We start from the raw sequence: 20245 nt of genomic DNA, 5'->3' as shown, positions 1-20245 counted from the left end.
ATCGCAGAGTCACAGAGTGGTTTGAGTTTGAAGGGACCTAAAGCTCATCCAGTTCCACCCCCCTGCCATGGGCAGGGACACCTTCTACAAGAGCAGGCTGCTCCAAGCCATGTCCAACCTGGCCTTGAACACTGCTGCGGATGGGGCAGCCACAGCCTCTCTGGGCACCCTGTGCCAGCGCCTCAGCACCCTCACAGCGAAGAACTTCTGCCTTGTACCGAGTCTAAACCTACGCAGAAATCGATGTGCAGTCTACCTTAATTTCTATTCATTTCCTGCCGGCAGGCTCCAGGTGGTACCGATGCGGGGCTCTATGCCCCAGGGGCACGCACTTCCCTCCTCCCCTCACAGGCGCCAGGCAAGCCCCTCGGTCACCGCCACCGCCGCCTCCCGCTCTTTACCCGCCGCCACGTCTTGCCCGGCCGCTGGGCAGGTCCGCGCTCACACGGGCCCCGCGGCTACGGCGGCGGTGCCGGCGGTCCCCGACAGAGGGCGCCGCCGCGGGGCGGGGCGTGGCGGGCGGCCCCTGCCGGCGGTGGATGCCCGCTCCCGGCTCTCCCCGCGCTGCTCCCAGCCCGCCGCGGTTCGCCCGGCCCTGCCGCCATGGCCTTCACGTTCGCCGCCTTCTGCTACATGCTGGCGCTGCTGCTCACCGCCGCGCTCATCTTCTTCGCCATCTGGCATGTGAGTGCGGGGCGGGTGGCTCGCTCTTCCCGCCGGCCTTTCCCCGCGGCCTGAGGCGCGGCTCTCCCGCTCCCTTCCCGCCGCCTCGGCTGTGGGGACGGCCGCCGGGCCGACAGCGGGTCCTGCGGGTGCGGAGTGCGGCCCTTCCGGGTGGGGTCCCTGGGCGCTCGGCGGGCCGCTCTCTCGGGGGGGGCCGGCGCGGGCCAGGATAGTGCCCGTCAGTCCGCCTGAAGGAGCGGCCCGCTCTTGCGGCGGGACGTGCTTTACCTCTCTGTGTGCTGGGCCGTCGGCAGATAAGGACCGAAGACAGCACGGAGAAGGGTGGGAGGGGGACACAGTCGAGGCCGCCTTCGGAGCACCAAGCCCGGCTGGAGCTGAATGTGAAGGCGCGGCCGGCAGGGCCGAGGTGTGTCACGCAGGGCTCCCCGGTGAGACCCTCCCCGTGAGCCGCAGCGTGTGGGCTGTAGGCTTCCGGGGGTCAGCCGGGGATCTCCTCCCTGCCCGGGGGAGGGGACCCAGTGGAAGCTCGAGGCCGGCAGGTGCAGCGCTGGGCCGGTTCCCGAGACACAGCCCTGTCAAGAGCTGGGGCTGAGGCAGCGGCGTCATACTTGGCCTGAAGAGGGAGAAACCTGGCAGTGCTCGTCTGCGAATAACGTGGATTTTGGAACGCTCATAGAAGATACAACCGTTTAACTGAGCGGTGTTTTAAATGCAAGCAGCCTTTTTTAAATAGTGTATTTAGATTCCCTGTGAGGGTGCCGAGACCCTGGCACAGGTGGCCCAGAGAAACTGTGGCTGCCCCATCCTTGGGCAGGGCCAGGTTGAATGGGGCTTGGAGCAACCTGGTCTAGTGGAAGGTGTCCTTGCCCGTGGCAGGGGGTTGGAACTGGATGAGCTTTAAGGTCCCTTCCAACCCAAACCATTCCGTGATTCTTATAAAAATGTCAGTCTGAAGTCAGTCTGGCTGCTTATTTAACAAAAATAATGAATTCTGTGTTGTGTGATGTATTTTTTCTGTGCTTTATACTGAGATTTAATTTTTGAGAGCTGAGCAAATAGGAACCTACCTAGGGTCAGCTGTGAGATATTTCTCTAGAAGAGGTCATAATGCCTGGCAAGACATGTGTTCTATAGAGTGGCTTTTGCTGTGTTTCAGGCCACACCTTTGTCTCATTTTTATGACATGAAAAGCTTGAGTCTGTGTGATTTCTGTATGGATGCACCTTTTGGACATATATGTGGAGTCAGCGTTTACTTTGACAGTAAGACAAACCGTCTGTCTGCTGTTAAGATTGCTGCTGACTTTTCTTGGTTCAGGACCCCCGTGCCAGGTCACCAGGAGAGTCACTGGTGATGTTTGGGGTGAGCACATGGAGTGGGTCTGTGCGCGGGGAGTGGGGTTAGGAACTGCTGGGAGGGATGTTGGGAATTCCTTGCTGGTGGGAGGCAGGAAAGTGGGGTGTGGGCAGAGGTCTTTGAACGCCTGAAGTGTCTTCTGCTTTCTCATTTGTATAACCAGTTTTAAACATGTCTGACCTGCACATTTACGAAGTTAGAACTTGGCAGAAGCAGTGTTCTGGGTGGATATTACCACTCTGTGCCAAAACGTTACTTTTTCATGGTTAAAACTCATTGTTGCTCCTGGACTGAAGAATCACAACTGTTTCATTGTTACTTTTTTCTAGATTATAGCATTTGATGAACTGAAGACTGATTACAAGAATCCAATAGACCAATGTAATACACTCAATCCTGTGAGTAGCATGCTATAAATTTGGGGTTTTCGTTAATAAATATATGCAAGTGTTGTTTTTGGTGTTTGATGTAATCAAACTAGGCTATAGAATTGCACCTGGGTTGACAAAACCTGGCTGTTTGATAGAAGTTCTGTGGAAACTTCTTTGTCTGATTCTTTACTTTCAAGTTGAATATTCTGACTGTTGTTAATCTGCTGGTGATCTTGTCAGCTGTCGTACTAACATTCTTTCAATCTGCTTTCTACGTTTTCGGCACAAAGACAGTTGAAAAGGTCAAAAAGATTAAAAGAGTCAAAATTGCATTAAAGGTGTGTACTGCTTTTCAGTTTAATGTTCTTAATGCCACTTCCCTTTCATTTTGTTAGGAACGTTTGTAATACTATTAAGCTGTTTTGTTTAGTGTGCCTGTTCATCTGCTCACTCTTTGTTTGTTGGGGTTTATAACAACTCCGTGGATTTCCATATTTTGTGCAAAATGATTTGCTTGCTTACCCAGTGAAGTGGGGAAAACTGTTACATGCCTGTTAGATATCCTCTTGGTCAGTTGAAGTAACTTCAGATAGACGTAACTAGTGTTTTCCAAGACTTACTGATCTCTGAGATTATAGGAGACTATTTGGTTTTTTAAGCATTGCCCAAATATATTCTGATCTCAGAGGATTTAGGGGATGCAGCCTGGTAGGTGTTATCTTCACTTCTTTGTTTTCCATTCCAGGATCAGGGGTGTATCTTGGTGTTGTCCTCTCTTGGATGCAACTCCTGACACTCCTTGGTTTATGAAAAGAATTTGAGGCAAACTGCCTGCTTACGTCTGTAACAGGCTGATAATAAGAGGGATGCTTGTTAAAGCGCGTATTGTTTGATACAGCTGGGTTTTTGTACATTCCTCATGAGTTTTACTTCAGCTTGGTGTGCCCGGGCTGAGGTAGAATATAGGGACAGCACAGCAGTGTGGCCTGGGTTGTGTTCTGAAGAGTTGAAGTAAATTATGCAAATGAGAAATGAATTTGCAGTAATTGGGGGCAGAAAACCCAAGTGTTAAACATATAGCACATCAATTGCCAGTGAGTATTGCAGCATGAGAATGGGTGGGGAGGAGAAGAGGTGGCAGGCAGAGGATTGCATCTAGGAGAGTGAGGTTTGCTGCTCGATGGCTGTGCATCTAACAGTTTCCCTTGCTTGGTCTGTTCTACGGTCATCCCTGCTACAGTATGGGGAAAGGCAAATTCTCATTACATTTATGCATTATGATCTTATCGCAACCTCTGAAGTATTATAATTGCATGTTTAATGCAAATATTAACCTTCTGTTAACCCACGTGCATGTAGTGTTTATTTATCTGATAGCTTTGTGAACTGAAAATACTAAATAACTTCATATTTGCTGTTCTTGTGAAAGTAGAGTAGCCACTAAAAGTGAAGTGAAGTTGCAGACTCTCGGGATCCAGTAAATGGTGCTGGACAAACACACTGAAGTGTTGTTTGCCTCTGCAAAGAATCAAAAATCCTGGTAGGAATGGAGGCGCCTCGGCGGAAAGATTAGCTCAAAATAGTAACTGCTCAGTACGGTGCTGATGCTGTCTCTTCCCTGCTCTGGTTGTAGTCGTGTCGCTTCTCAGAAAGGAGATTTCTTCCTCCCTCGCTTCTGAAATAAATATCATGGTGGAATTTCGCGTAGTTAACTAGCCAGGGAGGATCAGGTGCAGTGGGTTTGAGAGACAGGTATTGTGGTGTGGGAGTAGGCTCTAATAAACAAGAGAAAGAAAAAACCTGTTTTGAGATGTGTAGTTAAAATAAACTACAGATTTTCCGACCTGGTAAATCTGCCTCAGCAGGCTGCCAAGTGCATTGTGTTTTGGATATGTAAATGCCAAGTTGTAAATGGTGAGTATACAAAGAAGGATCTGGGTGAAAATATTTACTTGAAATGTTTCCTGTGTGACAGCTTCTTTCTGTTGATGTTGATTCAAGTTTGCTCTGTGTGGTATTCTTCATTTAGAGAAGCAGAATGTTGTAGCAGCAACGCGAGAATGTCTGATGGTAGGTTTTAGATGTCTATGAAGATGTTTTGGGGGGTTTAAAGCAGACTGAGAGAATGAGCAAACTGTTAAACCACGGAAACTTCAGTGCAGCTATCCTGTGCATTGTGGGTCATATCACACACAAAAGGGCAGAATGTTTGTGTGTGTGTGTGCACACATGTAGACAATTAAAGTCTTTGGGTAGAAGTGGAGTTCCGGTGTCCTCAACATAAAAAGGACATGGAGCTGTTGGAACAAGTCCAGAGGAGGGCCACGAGGATGATCAGGGGACTGGAGCACCTCCTGTATGAAGAGAGGCTGAGGAAGTTGGGGCTTTTCAGCCTGGAGAAGAGAAGCTGTGTGGAGACCTCATAGCAGCCTTCCAGTACCTTAAGGATGCTGGGGAGGGACTCCTCTTTAGGGACTGTAGTGATAGGACAAGGGGTAATGTGTTAAAACTTAAACAGGGGAAGTTTAGATGGGATATAAGGAAGAAGTTCTTTACTGTAAGGGTGGTGAGGCACTGGAATGGGTTGCCGAAAGAAGTGGTGAATGCTTCATCCCTGGCAGTGTTCAAGGCCAGGTTGAACAGAGCCTTGGGAGACACGGTTTAGTGTGAGGTGTCCCTGCCTGTGGCAGGGGGTTGGAACTAGATGATCTTAAGGTCCTTTCCAACCATAACTATTCTGATTCTATTTTTCATGAGGAGATGTTTTAGTGTCCTGAGTTGAGAAGTCAGAAGTGTACAGATTTCCTCCTTTCTGAGCTACATGGTAAAGGAGTAACCCGTGTCACTCTGGGGTGACTTGTTTTAGAAGAGCTTACTCTTGTGGTGGGTGTGGGCTTCTGCTGGCTATGTGCATGCATTTAATCTTTGTATCTCTCCATATGATTCCTATTAATAGCACTAATACTACTTGGCATTTCACGCTTCCCGTGATTTCATAGTAAACCGACAGTTAGCTCTGTGGGCTTCTGCTGGGAAGCATGATGCTGGAGAGCATGCACACTGGGGAAGGAAAACGAAACTGGTCAACAAACCATGTGTGTGGCTGCTGTCGCGCCCTCCTTGTGTGCCGTAGGCACTGTTACCACTGCTCTGGTGTGTGAAGCTCTGCCTGGGGGGCTACATCCCGGCAGTAGTTTGATTTTGGAAAGTGATGTTTGAGTGAGTACCAAAGCAAAGCTGCAAAACAGGGAAAAACAAAACATCTTTTTGCCTATGAACTGTTCTACGGAGCATGTTTCCTACTGATATTTCACTGTTGCATGAGCAGAAATATCTCTATGATCTCTTCTGTTGCGAAGGTCACGTACAAAGCACAGAACCTGTTAGTGGTGCACCTAAATTAATAGAAGGAATCAAAACAATTGGTCTGAACGTTTAGTTTTGTAAAATTTTCTTCATGGTTCATGAATTACCACGTGAAAACAGCAGGGCACACACTGCTGGTTGTTGTTTTCACTTTCTGCAATCTTGTTAGCGTTGTTTTTGAATAATATTTTAATAGATTAAACCCCATGCTTTTTGCTTTGAGTAATTGAGACTTCCTAACTCATATTTTTCTTTTCCAGCTTGTACTTCCAGAGTACCTCATCCATGCATTCTTCTGTGTTATGTTTCTCTGTGCAGCAGAGTGGCTTACACTGGGTCTCAATATGCCTTTGCTGGCTTATCATATTTGGAGGTAATATTGACGAGTCTGGCATCTGTACTCACGTTCATTATTATTCATTCTCCTGTTGCAGTGCTTCCTGTTCAGTGTTCTGTGTCTTTGGCAAATAAAGATGCTTTCTGGTAGGGCACTGAGGAAGTTTAGGCCGTGGCTATAAGAACCATCACTTTGCTTTCTCTGTTGTCACTTTTGGGTTTTACTCTCTCATGCTATGCAAGAATGGAGTTGTGTTGTGGGTGCTTGGAGGTAGCTGCCGTGTCAGAGGGATACACTGCTGCAGGTTCACACTGTGGCTTGCCGGCAGCAGCCGCAATCCCGCTGTCCTCCTGCCACTGAGACGTGGGCTCCGCCTTTCCCTGTATTAGGTATAATGTCCCTGTATTAGCTGGTATTAGGCCTGTGCAGGGAGCTGGTCTGGGTGGCTTGTAACCCAGCCAAACAGCTTCCACTGTGCAGCTCTATCTGTGCCAGTCCTGGTGAGAAGAGGGGTTGGAGAGGTGGAGGTAGGACTGTTCCTTTCACTAGTAGCCTATGTTAAACTACATTTTCAGTCTCATCTTGTACTGGTCCATGTGAGTATTCCTTCAGCATGGCAGCCAGCATGTGTTCTTTAATGAGGACAGGCTGTTGGTTACACAGGGTTGTATGTTGGTCTCTTCTGCAGCTTCTCCAATGCTTTTATAAGGAATCCCGTTTTTCATTTGTTTCTAAATTTGTCCTACTTCCTTTTGGTGTACCAGAGCTCAGCATGGTTTAAGGCTGAGGTGAGCTGTCATAGTGAGGTGAGCCTGTGAAAGCTCTTCCATAGGCAGGTTCAGTTGGGAGCTGTGTATCGCTCTTGCAGTTTGCCATCCCCTACATGGAGCTGATGGGCTTTTCTGGGGGGTGTGATTCCTTGTCCTGATTCTGCTATTACTTGGGGAGTGGGCTGGAACCAATGTTTCCCATCACCACAAAATTAACTGTGCTTCGCTTTCAGATACATGAGTAGACCTGTGATGAGTGGCCCTGGTCTGTATGATCCTACAACCATCATGAATGCAGATATATTAGCCTATTGCCAGAAAGAAGGATGGTGCAAATTAGCATTCTACCTTCTATCATTTTTTTACTACCTATATGGGTAAGTTTTGTTTTTCCTCTGTCTCCCATCTGATTTTCAATCTGACATTTTGTCTTGTTGCACAAGAAAGATTTTGTATATAGGAACATATGTAGTGCCAACTTCCCTGAAAAAGAATCCACAATCACCATTTATTATGCTTTAAAATGTAAGTCTTAACTTGGCCAGAATTACTGTTTTGAATATGTATACCATGACTGGAGGCTGGAAAGCTCCAAGCTTTTCTTCTTTTAGCACAATATAATCCCCCCTTTTTTCATTAAGAATATTTATAGAATAAGTAGTTATATTGATGTAAATATGATCTTTGTTGAAGTCAAAGGCAGAAGAGTCATTCTGAGAGTTAACAGGGGTGGGAGGCACAAAAGCCAGTGCTGCTGCCTGGTTCTTCCTCCCAGTTCTTCCTCTGAGCCAAAGCTTGTCACTAGGGTGGTGTGACACAGAACAAGTGTGCAGCCCTTCCTCTGGGCACACTGGGCTTCCTGCAACATGGCTGCAACAGTTGAGGCTTTTGGCACAACAGCATTGTGATTATACAGGCTCCCTGTTAGCGTGTCACTTGCTCTAGTGACAATTGGCTGTTGCATTGGCTTGTGTTGTACTTTATAATGCCCCTCTGATGTGTTCTGTGTAAAGCCTCCAGTCACAACCCCTGTACCTCTCACAGGTCTGTGCCTTAGAATGTAGGATACATATGTAGAATTAAATGTATAACACTAATGAAAATGATGCATTGTAATATTTTTCTTTTCCAGCATGATTTATGTTCTGGTGAGCTCTTAAGAAGGCATTCAGCAAGCTTCCTTCCAGTTAAGTGCATGCAAAAGCCACAAAACATGGATTCTTTACAACGAGAACCTCTTACCAAGATTAAATATGGAATCTGACGATCGCATTTGCTTTAGAAAACAATGACCCCTCTTTTTAAAACATTTCCACATTTTATACTTGTGGAAAGACTGTTTTCTTATTTTACTGGGACACTGAAATGAATGAATTGTATGTAAATTAATACGAAGGTTACTGGGTTTGAAAAGTTTTGACTTTGCACTCCACAAGGAACAGCCCTAATCTCCACATAGGTATCGGTTACTGACTAGCCTTAGCACACTAGGGGTCTCCTTTAGGCTGGGCTTTGTAGTGGCTCATCTGGACTTGCGTATCCCACTCTACCTGTAAATCAGCTGTAGGTGCTGAGGGCTTGGGGAGGACTGGAAGTGCTGTCTGTGCTTTACCTGTAGGCGACGTCAGTCTTAGGAGATGAATTCATGGATGCAATTGCAAAAGTAAGAGTTCTATTTTGGTTTATTTTGGGTTTTGTTTTCTATCTGGTTAATTTTCCCTGTATATGCATGGTTCAGAGAGTTCTGTATTTTCTCCAAATGTTAAGCTTGCTTTAATCTCGAGTATCTGTCATTGTGATAGAAGTTGAATTGTCCACAAAGGAATGAATTTAAATGACGGTTGTTTTTGTTAATGTGTGTGCTGTCTTATTAACAGATGGACAAATTTGCAACATTTATTGAGTCTAATGATGAAAATACCCTTGAGTTACTCTTTGAGTAACTTTTCATTGTGGTTTTAACCCAGCCAGTAACTCAGCACCAGGCAGCTGCTCGCTCACTCCACCTTTCCTCCTCCTCTGAGCAGGATGGGGAGGAGAATCAGAAGAGTTGTAACCCCCACAGGTTGAGATCAGAACAATCCAATAACTAAAATAAAAAATAGTGATAATAGAAAGAACACCAACAATAATAACAATAATAGAGAAGAAATGAAAGCTCAGAAAACACAAGTGATGCACAATGTAATTGCTCAGCCTGACCAGAGTAGTGATTGGTCCCTTCCGGGTGACTCCCCCAGTTTCTATACTGGGCATGACGTGCTATAGTATGGAACACCCCTTTGGCTAGTTTGGGTCAGGTGTCCTGTCTCTGCTTCCTCCTGGCTTCTTGTGCCCCTCCTCGGTGTCAGAGCATGAGACTAAAAAGTCCTTGATTGGGGTAAATGCTAAGCAACAATTGAAACATCGGTGTGTTGTCAGCATTGTTCTCAGACTAAAGCCCGAACACAGCACTGCACCAGCTACTAGGAAGAAAATTAACTATCCCAGCTGAAACCAGGACACTTGTGAAATTTCTCTTGAATAATACTACAGACCTTTTCAAAGCAGAAAGCGGGATTGTGAAGCTGCACTGCTGTTCCATAGTGCAATAAATAATGATAATTACAAAATGATTCTCAAATGCAGAAACACTTGTTTTTACCTGGTGCCTTGGTTTGGTTTTGAACAGAACAGCTACTTGCAGTGTTCACCTCTTAGTTTTATGATGGATAATTACATACCTTTTAAAAACAGAACACTGAATGAAGTTATGCCTGGAAAAGGGAAGCTCTGCTTTCCTGATTTTTTTTTTTTTTTTTTTTTTTTTTTTTTTTTCCTGGGTCTGCAGATAAATGGTAGATGGGGTGGGGGTAAAGATGTTTCGGATAAACTGATAATACTGCATTGTAAATTGTGACTGCGAACAGCCAGATTTAGGAGTAATAATTAGGAATCTGTTTTGTTTACCTGTGCTGGAGAATAATGAATAGGTGCCCAGTTTTAGTAAAACTTTTTTTGTATAAACTGTGTATTTGTTCACTTTGGGTGTCTTGGGTGTTGGATGCAGTAAGAGCTGGACAATGGCTGCATTGGCTTCAGCCAGAAATTTGAATACTCCAGTGCCGGTGTGTTGGACGGCAGCAATGACAGAGGGAAAAGAATATGAAACAGGGCAGGTACTGAGTATCTCTGCCTGAGTAGTGAATGTATTTGGATATGTTACAGATGTCCTGAGCTACAGGTTGAGCATCTTCAACAGCCCTTGAACAGCTTTTCTTCCGTTAATTCAGTTGCTTTTTGAGCACTTTCATAACCCACTATGGAAGATCCCTGACAGGCAGTGAATTCTGCAGTGGAATTACTCTGTATGTAAAAAGTACCTGCTTAAAAGTTCTGCTGCACTTTGTCTGGTGCCGCATAGCTCTTATTTTTTTAAAACATACTGAAAATTTCCCTCTTGCCACCTTATTTATGGGGGGCATGATTGAATACACCTTCATCACATCATCTGTCCAAGCAGAGAAGCCCGTTTAACCTCTCCTCTATTGGAAGTCCTTCAGCTTTGTTAACTCCTCTTTTTTTGCAGATTTTCCATTTCTAAGCTGTTGTCATCACATGAAGTGTGGCTGTCCAGGGAATTGCAATGCAACTTCCTGCTTGCTGCTTCTGAATTCCTCTCCTCTTACTATAATGTACTGGGGGTATGAGAATTCAAGCTGTGATAACTGCAAATTCTCAAGTAATAATAGGCACCTGGCACCTTATTACAACATATATAAAATTGTTTTTCTCACATGTGTTTCCTGGTTGCACTTATTGACAGTTCGCTTCCCGCACCATCCCTGCTCAAGCATTCAGTGTGACAATGTGTAGTTTTACTGTCATCATTGTCCCAGAACATTTGAGCCAGTCGCAGGCATTAATGCCAGGGCTGGTGTTTTCTGTGGCTCCTCAACTCCCATTCCCAAATACTCTTCTATCAGTTGTTAGTTGACGAGGGTTTTATTCCTTATGAATCATAATTTTGAGCTTTCAGCAGAAGATTTTTTTAAAGGCTTTTTAGAAACCTGGGAGTATTGTTCCTGCTGGATCACTTTTATTTTGTGGGTTTATCTCCTTCAAACTGCTCTAAGGCAGCAGTAAAGCTCATTAATCCCTTCTTGTGTTCAGATCTTTATTAATCTGTTATAGAAATGAGACTGATTGGCTCACAAACCTTCAGCTGACTCTCATTCCCTTCATACTGGGCTGATGTAAGGCAAGTTACGCTCCAGAGTAAGAGATGTAGGATGTACTGCATCCAGCTCATAGCTTCTTCTGAACCCCCACTCCAGCTGTGGAGGCTTTGCCCAGGAATATTTAACCAAGTACTTGCAACACTTGCTCTGTTTCAGCACGACTGGCTTCCCACATCTAATGTAAAAGCACCTCTGAGTATTCCTGAACAAGGGAATTCAAGAGGTGGGAATGGCACAGTGGTTTGGTGGCACAGTTGTGCTGGTGAACCTGAAATCGCCATTAACCCCAGGAGCAAAACGCTCATTTGGTTCAACACAGAACTGAGGAATTTAATCTCAGTTCAAAGGTCTTTAAAGTGTCGAAACATCACAGGGAAAGGTCAGAAATATGAGTTAGGAGTTAAAAAGTGCTATGAGAACACAGCATGATGGTGGGGTCCTTAGAAAACACAGTCTTGAAACTGGTTTCTGTACACTTTAAAAATGGTGTCTACCAGCATCCCCCAGCTGCTGGGTGGTATGAACATGGTCATCTCTACCTGGTGCCTCACTTGTCAAAGCCACTGGTACCTGTGGATACCCACACGTGCTGTGCAGCTGGAGTACCAGCTGTTTTGTGTCCAAACTGCAGACCTGATGATAATTGATCTTTGGAGCTCCAGGAGATGAAAGATACGAAGAAAATAAAGAACATTTCTTTCCCTGTCAGTAAGTTTCCTGCTGAGCTGTCTTAAAATGCCATCTGGTACCTACTGTCTGAAAACCATCAGTTGCAAGGATCAGTCACTGAGGAAGGAACACAGACACTTCTTCCATGTTGCCGTTTGTGTGCTGGGAGCAATGTTGGGGAAGGAACAATGCACGTTTACAGCAAAGTATTTTCTGTAAGTGATTCCATGCTGTGAAAACTGTACAAGTTCCTGTTGTCTGCTTTAGGGGTGGAGAAGGGAATGGCAGTAAAAGCTAATTAAATACTATCTGTAGAAATTGCCTTTAAGCGTGTGTTCAATTGTCTGGGTTCAAACAATGTGTTAATGGAGAGCGGTGAATTTTAAAACTCACAAAGCTGCAAGACCTACTTCAACTCACAGCCACCGGTGATGTGTCAGTCTCATGGCACAACTTCTGACTTGGAGTTACCAAAACTTCATCAAAATGACTTGTGAATACTTGAGTTGCTGTGGCTATAGGGAAGTGCTGGCTGCAGGTTTGGGAGCACAGGAAGGTGCTGGTGTGGGGCAGGTAACCAGCTGTTTCCTGAAGCACTCAGCAAGGAAAAAGGCACTTAGAATTAACTGCAGGGAAAGAGGAGATAGGAGGATAGTTGGGATGCTGACACACCACTGACAGCAGCCACAAAGTGACCAGCCGATGGGCAACAGTTCCTTGACATCGCTTGTTTGTCTAATAGCGGAAGACAGTGTGTTTCCTGGAGCCAAAACTTACCTCATAGGGCATCACAGGATACCCAGATGCTTGTTACTTCTTCAGGATGGAACACAACTAATTTAAATGCTTTGTTCAGGAGCCTGTTCATCTTCCCTGATCTTTACAAGTGGAGATAGTTAAAGAGAAGGGATGTGGACCATTACAGGAATCTTGCTGTGAAGCTCTCTTCAGCCTACAGCTGTTTATTTACTTCCTCTAGCATTAGTATGTAGAAATGCTGTACCAGAAACTCACACAGCTACAGGGCAGCAGCTCTTCCTACCACATTCATGTAAAACCCCACCTGCTTGGTTCATCACAGCTCTTCAGTACAAAACCTCCTTTGGGAAATGAGGGGTCTCATTCCTAAGTCGCACTGAACACACCAAGAGCAGAACTGTAATGTTTCAGAATGAGCTCTTACTAGTTGAGAGGAGCAAGCACTCCAGCAGGAAGCTTCTCATACTTGACTCTCATTCAGTTTAAAGCTACAGCCAAGGGATTTTTTTTTTAAACAGCCCCAGTGTAATGTTTATGTAGCTATATTACCCCAGCATGACACTCTTACAAAGGCAGCTGAGGAGTTACCCTTCACTTCCTCTCCTTTTCCCTCCCTGATACACTGCAGTAAAAGCCAGCCTATTGGCACCAGAAGTCTGCATATAGCTGTAAGGAGTTACAGGCTATTCTGTTTTCTCACAGATCCTACCTTCACATCCAATAGCTTGTCCCAATTCTCACAGTATGTGAAGTGGAGATGTAAATCAAACTGAAATGTAGTTGCTACTTTGCCAGCCTACCCTCTCTTCTGCTTAGAAAGTACACCCTTTGGAAGCACCCCTTTGGACCTCAATATGAAAATATCAGTGTACCGGTTCAATGGCAGCAGATGTGTGTGGCTGGTACCAAGTGATGGTAAAAGTGAAGACATTGTGCAAAAGTCATTATAATATTCCAAAGAAGTGCATGAGATGAGGCATGTAGGCCACCCGCAGAACAGCAATGAACGCAAGTACACTCCCATGTGTTTTTAAGGCCATGCATATTAAAAGCTACCAAATAGAGAAAGATGCTGATTTGGAAGCAAGCAGCTGTGTCATACATGCAGTACCAATGAGGAAACTGTAAAGGTCAGGAGCGAGGTGTCTTGCCCAAGTGTCTCCCTGCTGCAGCCATGTAGACACAAAGACATACCGCGCTGGTATTAGTTATCGCGACACCGATCTCGGTGTTGTATTCTTTGTCACCAGGTGTGCAGCCAGGTTCTCTCGGAAGTCATGGAGGTAATTGTATTGCTGAAAAAGCACAACCAGATTTGCAGTGAGTGCTCAGAAGAGGCAGTACCCATCTTAAAAAGCTTTTTGATATCCCAGGATGAAAACTGCACCCTTTAGTCCATTTATTTTTTCTTCTTGTGCTGACTCCAAATACTCTGTGATTTTTCACCCTCAGACAGAAGTTACATGGATCTTGGCTTGGATCCTGTGGTTCCTCATAAAGGCTACACATGAGCTCAAGGCAACACAAACCATGGCCTCATAGGTGGGAGTTTTATGTCAGAATTCAAAGCTCCTTTAATTGGGTCACCAAGAATATTAGTCTTTCCATAACGAGTCCTTGATGTGGAACACAGCTAAGTATCACGTACAACAGTTTGTAGTAAGAGTTCTTAGGTCAACTCATACATCATATGCTCAAAAAAGTTATGAGTTCAAAGTGAAATAAAACCACTGCTTAGCAGAAGCTGAAGGACAGATCATCTGACCCAAGTGTCTATGAGGGTTTCTCTTCAGTCAAGGACACAAGCTGCTCCCCACCTGCCTCTTGGGTTGTGGAAAAATGGTTTTCAATGAGTAGTTTAAACAAGACCTGCCTTCCAGAAAGGCTTAGAGCTAACAGAGACAGTCTTTAGGCAAGTCTTTCTCTTCAGAAACTACTATCTTGTAAACTCCTAAAACGTCAGATCCTCTTTCCTGCACACAGAACTATGTTAAGAGCATTACCTCTAGGACTCCTATCAACAGAAAATATATAAAGTAGTAAAACCCATTATGCTCAGTAACTTAGGCCTCTGTCCATGTAGGTTTCACCACTAATGCTAGGGATACTTCTTTAAAAAACCTGCCAGTAGGTTGATGTGATAGCTACAAGAGATGAACATGGCTGGGTTAGGAGAATGGAACAAAACCAAGGCAGAAAAATCAAGCAGGTGTCCAAGTTGTGAGTAGAATGTGAGCAACAGAGAAAGAGAGAATAGTTGAGTTATGAGCAGGGGTAAGAAGAAAGCAGAAACTTACTAATGATGAAGAGCAAACAGGCAGAACAGCTGGTGAATTCAGCAGGGCCAGACCAAGACAGAATCAGCATGGAAGCAGAAAGCTAGAAGTAGCTGAACCCTGGGCAGCAGCAGGGGCATCAGCTGTGGAGTCTCCCAAACAGAGGGATCCCTTTGTGAAGGGAAGGGCTGTGCAAGTTCTCCACTCTCATTTCAGCACATGCATTGCCTGCTCTAGCTTCATTACCTTGATGGTCTGTATCGCCCCAGATCCTCTCAGGTTTCTGAGGCTGTCAATCACTTGCTGAGGTGCCAGAGCATCCGAAAGCTGAAGCAGGAGACATGCAGCTACTGTAAGAGAAAGGTACAGACACACACATGCTACTGAGCACCTCCCACTGTGCACTGCATCACTTCTGCATGGTTTGTTTCATGAAAACCACTCCAGCAAAACTCAACTTTGTCACAACAGGGTCACAGATCTGTTGGATCTTTTGCTGAATGCTGTTTCTTGACACTGGCCTTGTTCACTTGCTGCTCCTGCCTAAGCCTGCAGGAAATTGGTGAAAACCCTCCCACTGTTTCCCCCCCTGCAGCATTTGGGATGCAAATCCTAAGCCCTTCAACAATCACAGTATACACAGTTAATTCCCCTTTGTGTCTTCTGATCACATTTGCTGAACTGATGACCCTGAAAACTTTAGGGGAAACATTGCACTGAGGAAAGATGCAGAGGAATAGGGTCATCTCCTTTTCTTGAAGAAAAGTTCAGGGAAAAGTGCAATCCCATCAGTCAGAGAACAGTAAAATTTGCAGAAAAAATGGAGAGTCAGAAAATATGAGAGAACTTCCCATCAGCCTCACTGAAAGACTGACCCTGCCTGACCCTCCTCAGCTACAAACTCAGATCTATAGCATGAAATACTTATGTCACTCATCCCCAAGGGTTTCTATACAGGCAGCTAATGTTACTACCATTTGATAGTACCTTTCACAAAAAATGAGCCCAAATATATTAACTAGCCCGCTACCTGTAGCCACAGTTTGCAATGTAACCACGGGAAAGCTTCAAGCAGAATTTGGCTACTTTAGACAGAGCTGTCTCACAAGAATGAGTTTGTAAGATGGGTTAGTCAGGCACTGAGAAGGGGAAAACAACTGCTTACTGAGACATGAGCGTCCAAGGCCACCATAACAGCTGAAAGAGAAGAAGACATTTGGTTGTAACAAGTAGTACACTGCAACACACAGAGCCCCCATAATTCATAGATAATTCTTGTCTCAATATAATCAAGAGGAGCAGTGGTGCAACAAAGTCAGAATAGGAATGTCTACAGAAATACCTACAAGACTATCTCCATTTATTCTTCAGACCTTCCTTAAGTAGCATTTTTCTAGAGAAACCATGGTTTTAACATTCCCCTTCGTTGATGGGGATAGTCTCAATGGCACAGGCCACAAAACAGCATGAAGATGGACACCCTCAATTTTCTTTCATTCCTGCTCCACTTTAAAGCTTGGATGATAGCTGTGAGCAGGGTTTTGCATCAGCAGGGAGCCCAAGGACTCCATTGATATATGTGTGAGAGCTGTCAGCAGAGTCATGCACAGAACTTGGAAAGCTCTTCCCCTCTACTTCAGCTACAGGTGTCCAAAGAAATAACTTTACATGAGTGTCATGCAATTTAAGAGTGAATTTTGCACTGCTGGAACCCTTAAGAGTCCCTGTTAAATAGCTCAGGGGTGTGGTATCCTCTGAAACAGCTGCTTTAGTTTACAACTCATATTGTATCCAACTCGCATCCAGCTAGGCTAGCAGCAATGAGAAACACGGTGCCATCCAACACACACTTTTAAGGGCTTGCTGGACAGAGTTAAGGGGAAAGGAGAGATTCAAATCTTTCAAATGACAAAATAGCTCAAAAAGGTGCACAAGAAGAAACAAGCGGTTTTTCCACAGCTTGAACTAACCCTGAAGAATACAACTGTTTGAGAGGATTCTGTTTCAGCTAGTCACACATCTACAGAGAAGCTGGTATCTTTTACAGAACATGGTGTGAAAGAGAGGCAACCAGAACCTACTGTACGATTGTTTTCCTGTTACTTTCCAGGCAGCTTCTGAGCTCTTCCAGGATTTTGCAGCACTTTGCAATGTCAGGAGCATCCCCATCGGGAATAGGATAGTGGTGCACACAGATCCCATGCTGTTGGTAGGCATCTATTAGGTTTGGTACTCGGTATTTTAAGAGCTCCCCTCTGGTACAGAGCACAAATATATCCTGGGTACCACAGCTCTTTAGTTCTTCTGCAAACAGATTAAGATACTTGCAAATAAACCAATGCTTGTCAAGTTCAAGTATAAACAGATAAGCTACTTGGTACTGATTCTCTTGCTTAATCTTTGAGGTTAAGCCAACAGAAGTCAGCAACTTTGCTTTGAGCAGCATTTACTTCTGAGTCTCTCCCACATTTGCTTTCAGGTAAGCCATGAGAGGCATTTTCTCAGTTCAGAGTGAGTCTTGAGACAAGCCTAACTAGAAGGCATGTTGGCATTTGGAACAGTCTGTTACTGCTGCTAGCTTAAGCATTATTCTGTCTTGTCTCCAGCTGTGGCTGTGTCCAAACACTATGGTGGTTTTGAATCTTAGAATCACAGAATGGTTTGGGTTGGAAGGGACCTTAAAGATCACCCAGCTCCAACCCTCTGCTGCAGGCAGGCATGCCTTCCATTAGACCAGGCTGCTCCAAGGCCCATCCAACCTGGCCGTGAACACTGCCAGGGATGGGCAGCCACAATTTCTCTGGGCAACCTGTGCCAGCACCTCACCACCCTCATAGTGAAGAGCTTCCTAATATCTAATCTAAATCTCCCCTCTGTCAGGTTAAAGCAATTCCCCCTTGTCCTATCACTACATGCCTTTGTCAAAAGTCCCTCTTCAGCTTTCTTATAAGCCCTTTTTAGGTATTAGAGGGCTGCTATTTTTGTTTTGTTATTACTTTCTGCTCTTCTAGTGTCTATAGAAGAATATCCAGCACAAATCTTTGATAATTCCATCTTTTCAGTCCCAATCTCACTTTTCTCTGGGAATAAGAGATTACAAGTTTGTAATTCATCTTGACCCTATATGCTTTGAAAATGCTGTCTCCTGCACATGACTTAGCAGACCTCATGGTTACTGTGAAAGATACAGAGATGTCTTTCAGCTCCAGCCTGGAAACACCCTGACTATTCAATATTTGGTAGAGAAGCCACAGAAAAAGTGGCACTGCACACTTTAAAATTATGTCTAGTACTCATAACAGTGACTGTGCTAACATATTTGCTGTATCTTCAAGCAGTGTTACTAAAACTCAGACAGACATTGCTGTTGGACATACCCCCAGCAAGACTTTGTAAATAACTACCTTGCATTCATGCAATATCATGGCATGTACATGGACAACTATAGCAACCACTGTAAAAGCATCAGTAAAACACCACTGGTTTAGATACCAGGTGTCTGGATCCTTATGCCCAGATTAGATGAACAGCAACTCCAGCAGTCTCCAGACAAAGTAAACCTCTAGTAACTTATGCTTTCAGTTTACCTGTACATTTTTCTTGCTGTTACATGGAAATGAGAGGTACTTACACACTGGCCAGAAGACTCACCTATATCTTTCTGAAGATTTCTTCTAATATCTTTAAACCTGCAACCTAAAACAAATGATGAGTGACAATTACCACTGCGGCTAAGTGACATTTATGGAATGGCCACTACAGATGAAGAATAGAGCACACATAACCTCCCCCCCAAACGAAAGAACAAAGCCACACTCCAAGTAAAACACAGTTCTTGTTTTTGCAAATAGATCACTAGTGCAGAAGTCAGTTTAAGCACCATTATCTGCTTAATACTGTAATGTGATAAGATTGGAAACATCTGTCCAAGGTTTTAAGCTGCTATGCATTTTCCAGATAAAAAGTTTAGGATGTTATAAATCTAGGTACAATTATGAAAATAAAATAAAATACAAAAGCCTCACAAAACACAAACAAAAAAAAAAAAGAGAAAAATGGCTGGATAGAGATCACTTAAGATTGTCTAGTTGACTGATAGGAAAGTAAGTTTCCTGTTCTGTAATACTCAGCACAAATCACATTAAAAATTCTCCCTCTTCACTATTTTCTTACCACTCTGCCATATGATCTTTCATCTAAATTAGCTTTAGTATTTCTGAAACAATTATTCCAGTGGTAGATTACAAAGCAAGTCACCACATCCAGTAAATGCAACACAGAACTGTGGGGTACAAGTTATTGCCTCTCTTCAGCTTCATATAGGCCTGCAAATTTTAGTGAATGCTTCTTACCTGGAAGGGAACATAATCCCAGGAACTCAGAAGAGCAGACAGGAGGCAAAGACAACCTGTCAGGAAATAAGATAAAAATTAGAAGAGATTGTTTTATTATTTGAATAGAAATACCTGCCTATATAGGTAGGTACATAGACTGACAGTGACTAGCAAACACTTCCAAAAGTGGAGCTGGCCCCACATCATAGAATCACAGAATGGTCTGGGTTGGAAGGGACCTTCAAGCTCACCCAGCTCCAGCCCCCCTGCCACAGGCAGGGGGGCCTTCCGCCAGACCAGGTTGCTCCAAGCCCCGTCCAACCTGGCCTTGAGCACTGCCGGGGATGGGGCAGCCACAGCTTCTCTGGGCACCCTGTGCCAGCGCCTCAGCACCCTCACATGGAAGAACTTCTTCCTAATATTTAATCTAAATCTGCCCTCTGTCAGTTTAAAGCCATTCTCCCTTGTCCTATCACCACATGCCCCTGGCAAAAGCCTCTCTCGAGCTTTCTGGCAGGCACCCTTTAGGTACTGAAAGGCTGCTATTTCTGTTTGTTTCTCTGCAGCAGCACCAACTTAATCCCTTGTCAGGGGCACTATCCTGGCAACTAAGACCTCCGTCCTTGCTCTGACAGGGCACCAGAGCCGAGCAGGGGTTTCCTTCAGGTAAAAGCCTTTCCGTTTTGCAAGACAGGGATTTAACGCTAACTCCTGTGGAGCTTCTGAGGGAAAAGACACCGGCCCTCGCCTCAGGGTACGTCTCACCAGGAAATAAGGAGCGGCTTCGTGTCCTCAGCATCGTCTTCATCAGAGGAATCAAAGTCACCCACCAACATTGCGCAGGCCTGTGGCTGGAGGAGAGGGAGGAGTTCACCTGAGGGCCGAGGCTCCCCCCTCGGATAAGGTCAGCGCTGGGGGATCCCGGCCCGGCCATGGCCATGGCCGTAGCCCTCACCTGCTTCACCATGGCGTCGCTCCCAGGCAGCTACCGGTTTGAATTGTCCCCGCCCTCTGGCTGCGCTGTCTCATTGGCTGAGCCCTTGCCTGCCTTTCTCCAATGGAAAACTGTCGCGCACCGGATGCATGGAAAGCTCTCCCGACGG

General features: G+C 45.0%; 2 protein-coding genes across 3 annotated transcripts; one reads left to right on the top strand and one right to left on the bottom strand.

Annotated features, from left to right (window-relative positions):
• Window positions 1-495: 495 nt before the first annotated feature.
• On the top strand, window positions 496-9499 carry CNIH1 (cornichon family AMPA receptor auxiliary protein 1). 2 transcript variants are annotated; one of them, XM_057426336.1, is made up of 6 exons: window positions 496-684; window positions 2370-2438; window positions 2702-2749; window positions 6038-6150; window positions 7118-7261; window positions 8017-9499. In XM_057426336.1, exons 1-6 carry the CDS (start codon window positions 604-606, stop codon window positions 8042-8044), a joined length of 483 nt encoding a protein of 160 aa, XP_057282319.1. In that variant the 5' UTR covers window positions 496-603; the 3' UTR covers window positions 8045-9499. The 2 variants fall into 2 exon arrangements, with proteins under 2 accessions (XP_057282319.1, XP_057282320.1); XM_057426337.1 differs by lacking the exon at window positions 2702-2749 and having other exon boundaries at window positions 499-684.
• A 4114-nt stretch (window positions 9500-13613) lies between these two features.
• On the bottom strand, window positions 13614-19993 carry CDKN3 (cyclin dependent kinase inhibitor 3). The gene is made up of 7 exons (XM_057426290.1): window positions 19908-19993; window positions 19161-19216; window positions 18460-18504; window positions 16890-17112; window positions 15974-16005; window positions 15055-15158; window positions 13614-13827 (listed from the first exon to the last, which is right to left on the bottom strand). The coding sequence occupies exons 1-7, from the start codon at window positions 19976-19978 to the stop codon at window positions 13741-13743; spliced, it is 618 nt and encodes a 205-aa protein (XP_057282273.1). The 5' UTR covers window positions 19979-19993; the 3' UTR covers window positions 13614-13740.
• Window positions 19994-20245: the final 252 nt, after the last annotated feature.

Source organism: Pezoporus wallicus, unplaced genomic scaffold (assembly GCF_028554395.1).
Source record: "Pezoporus wallicus isolate ANWC-B61680 ecotype Strahan unplaced genomic scaffold, APGP_CSIRO_Pwel_v1 contig_8403, whole genome shotgun sequence".
In the NCBI taxonomy this organism is placed as follows: domain Eukaryota; kingdom Metazoa; phylum Chordata; class Aves; order Psittaciformes; family Psittacidae; genus Pezoporus; species Pezoporus wallicus.
Note: the sequence above shows the minus strand (reverse complement) of the source record. Positions and strands in the feature narration are given on the sequence as shown.

Excerpts from the sequence above, each read along its gene's own strand:
- CNIH1 (XM_057426336.1), top strand. The coding sequence starts at position 604 with ATGGCCTTCACGTTCGCCGCCTTCTGCTACATGCTGGCGCTGCTGCTC. Across the intron at positions 685-2,369 it reads TCTTCTTCGCCATCTGGCAT|ATTATAGCATTTGATGAACT; the intron begins GTGAGTGCGGGG and ends ACTTTTTTCTAG. Across the intron at positions 7,262-8,016 it reads TTTTTTTACTACCTATATGG|CATGATTTATGTTCTGGTGA; the intron begins GTAAGTTTTGTT and ends TTTCTTTTCCAG.
- CDKN3 (XM_057426290.1), bottom strand. The coding sequence starts at position 19,978 with ATGTTGGTGGGTGACTTTGATTCCTCTGATGAAGACGATGCTGAGGAC. Across the intron at positions 19,217-19,907 it reads AAGCCGCTCCTTATTTCCTG|GTTGTCTTTGCCTCCTGTCT; the intron begins GTGAGACGTACC and ends ATTTCCTGACAG. Across the intron at positions 15,159-15,973 it reads CCTTGGACGCTCATGTCTCA|TAGCTGCATGTCTCCTGCTT; the intron begins GTAAGCAGTTGT and ends TTTCTCTTACAG.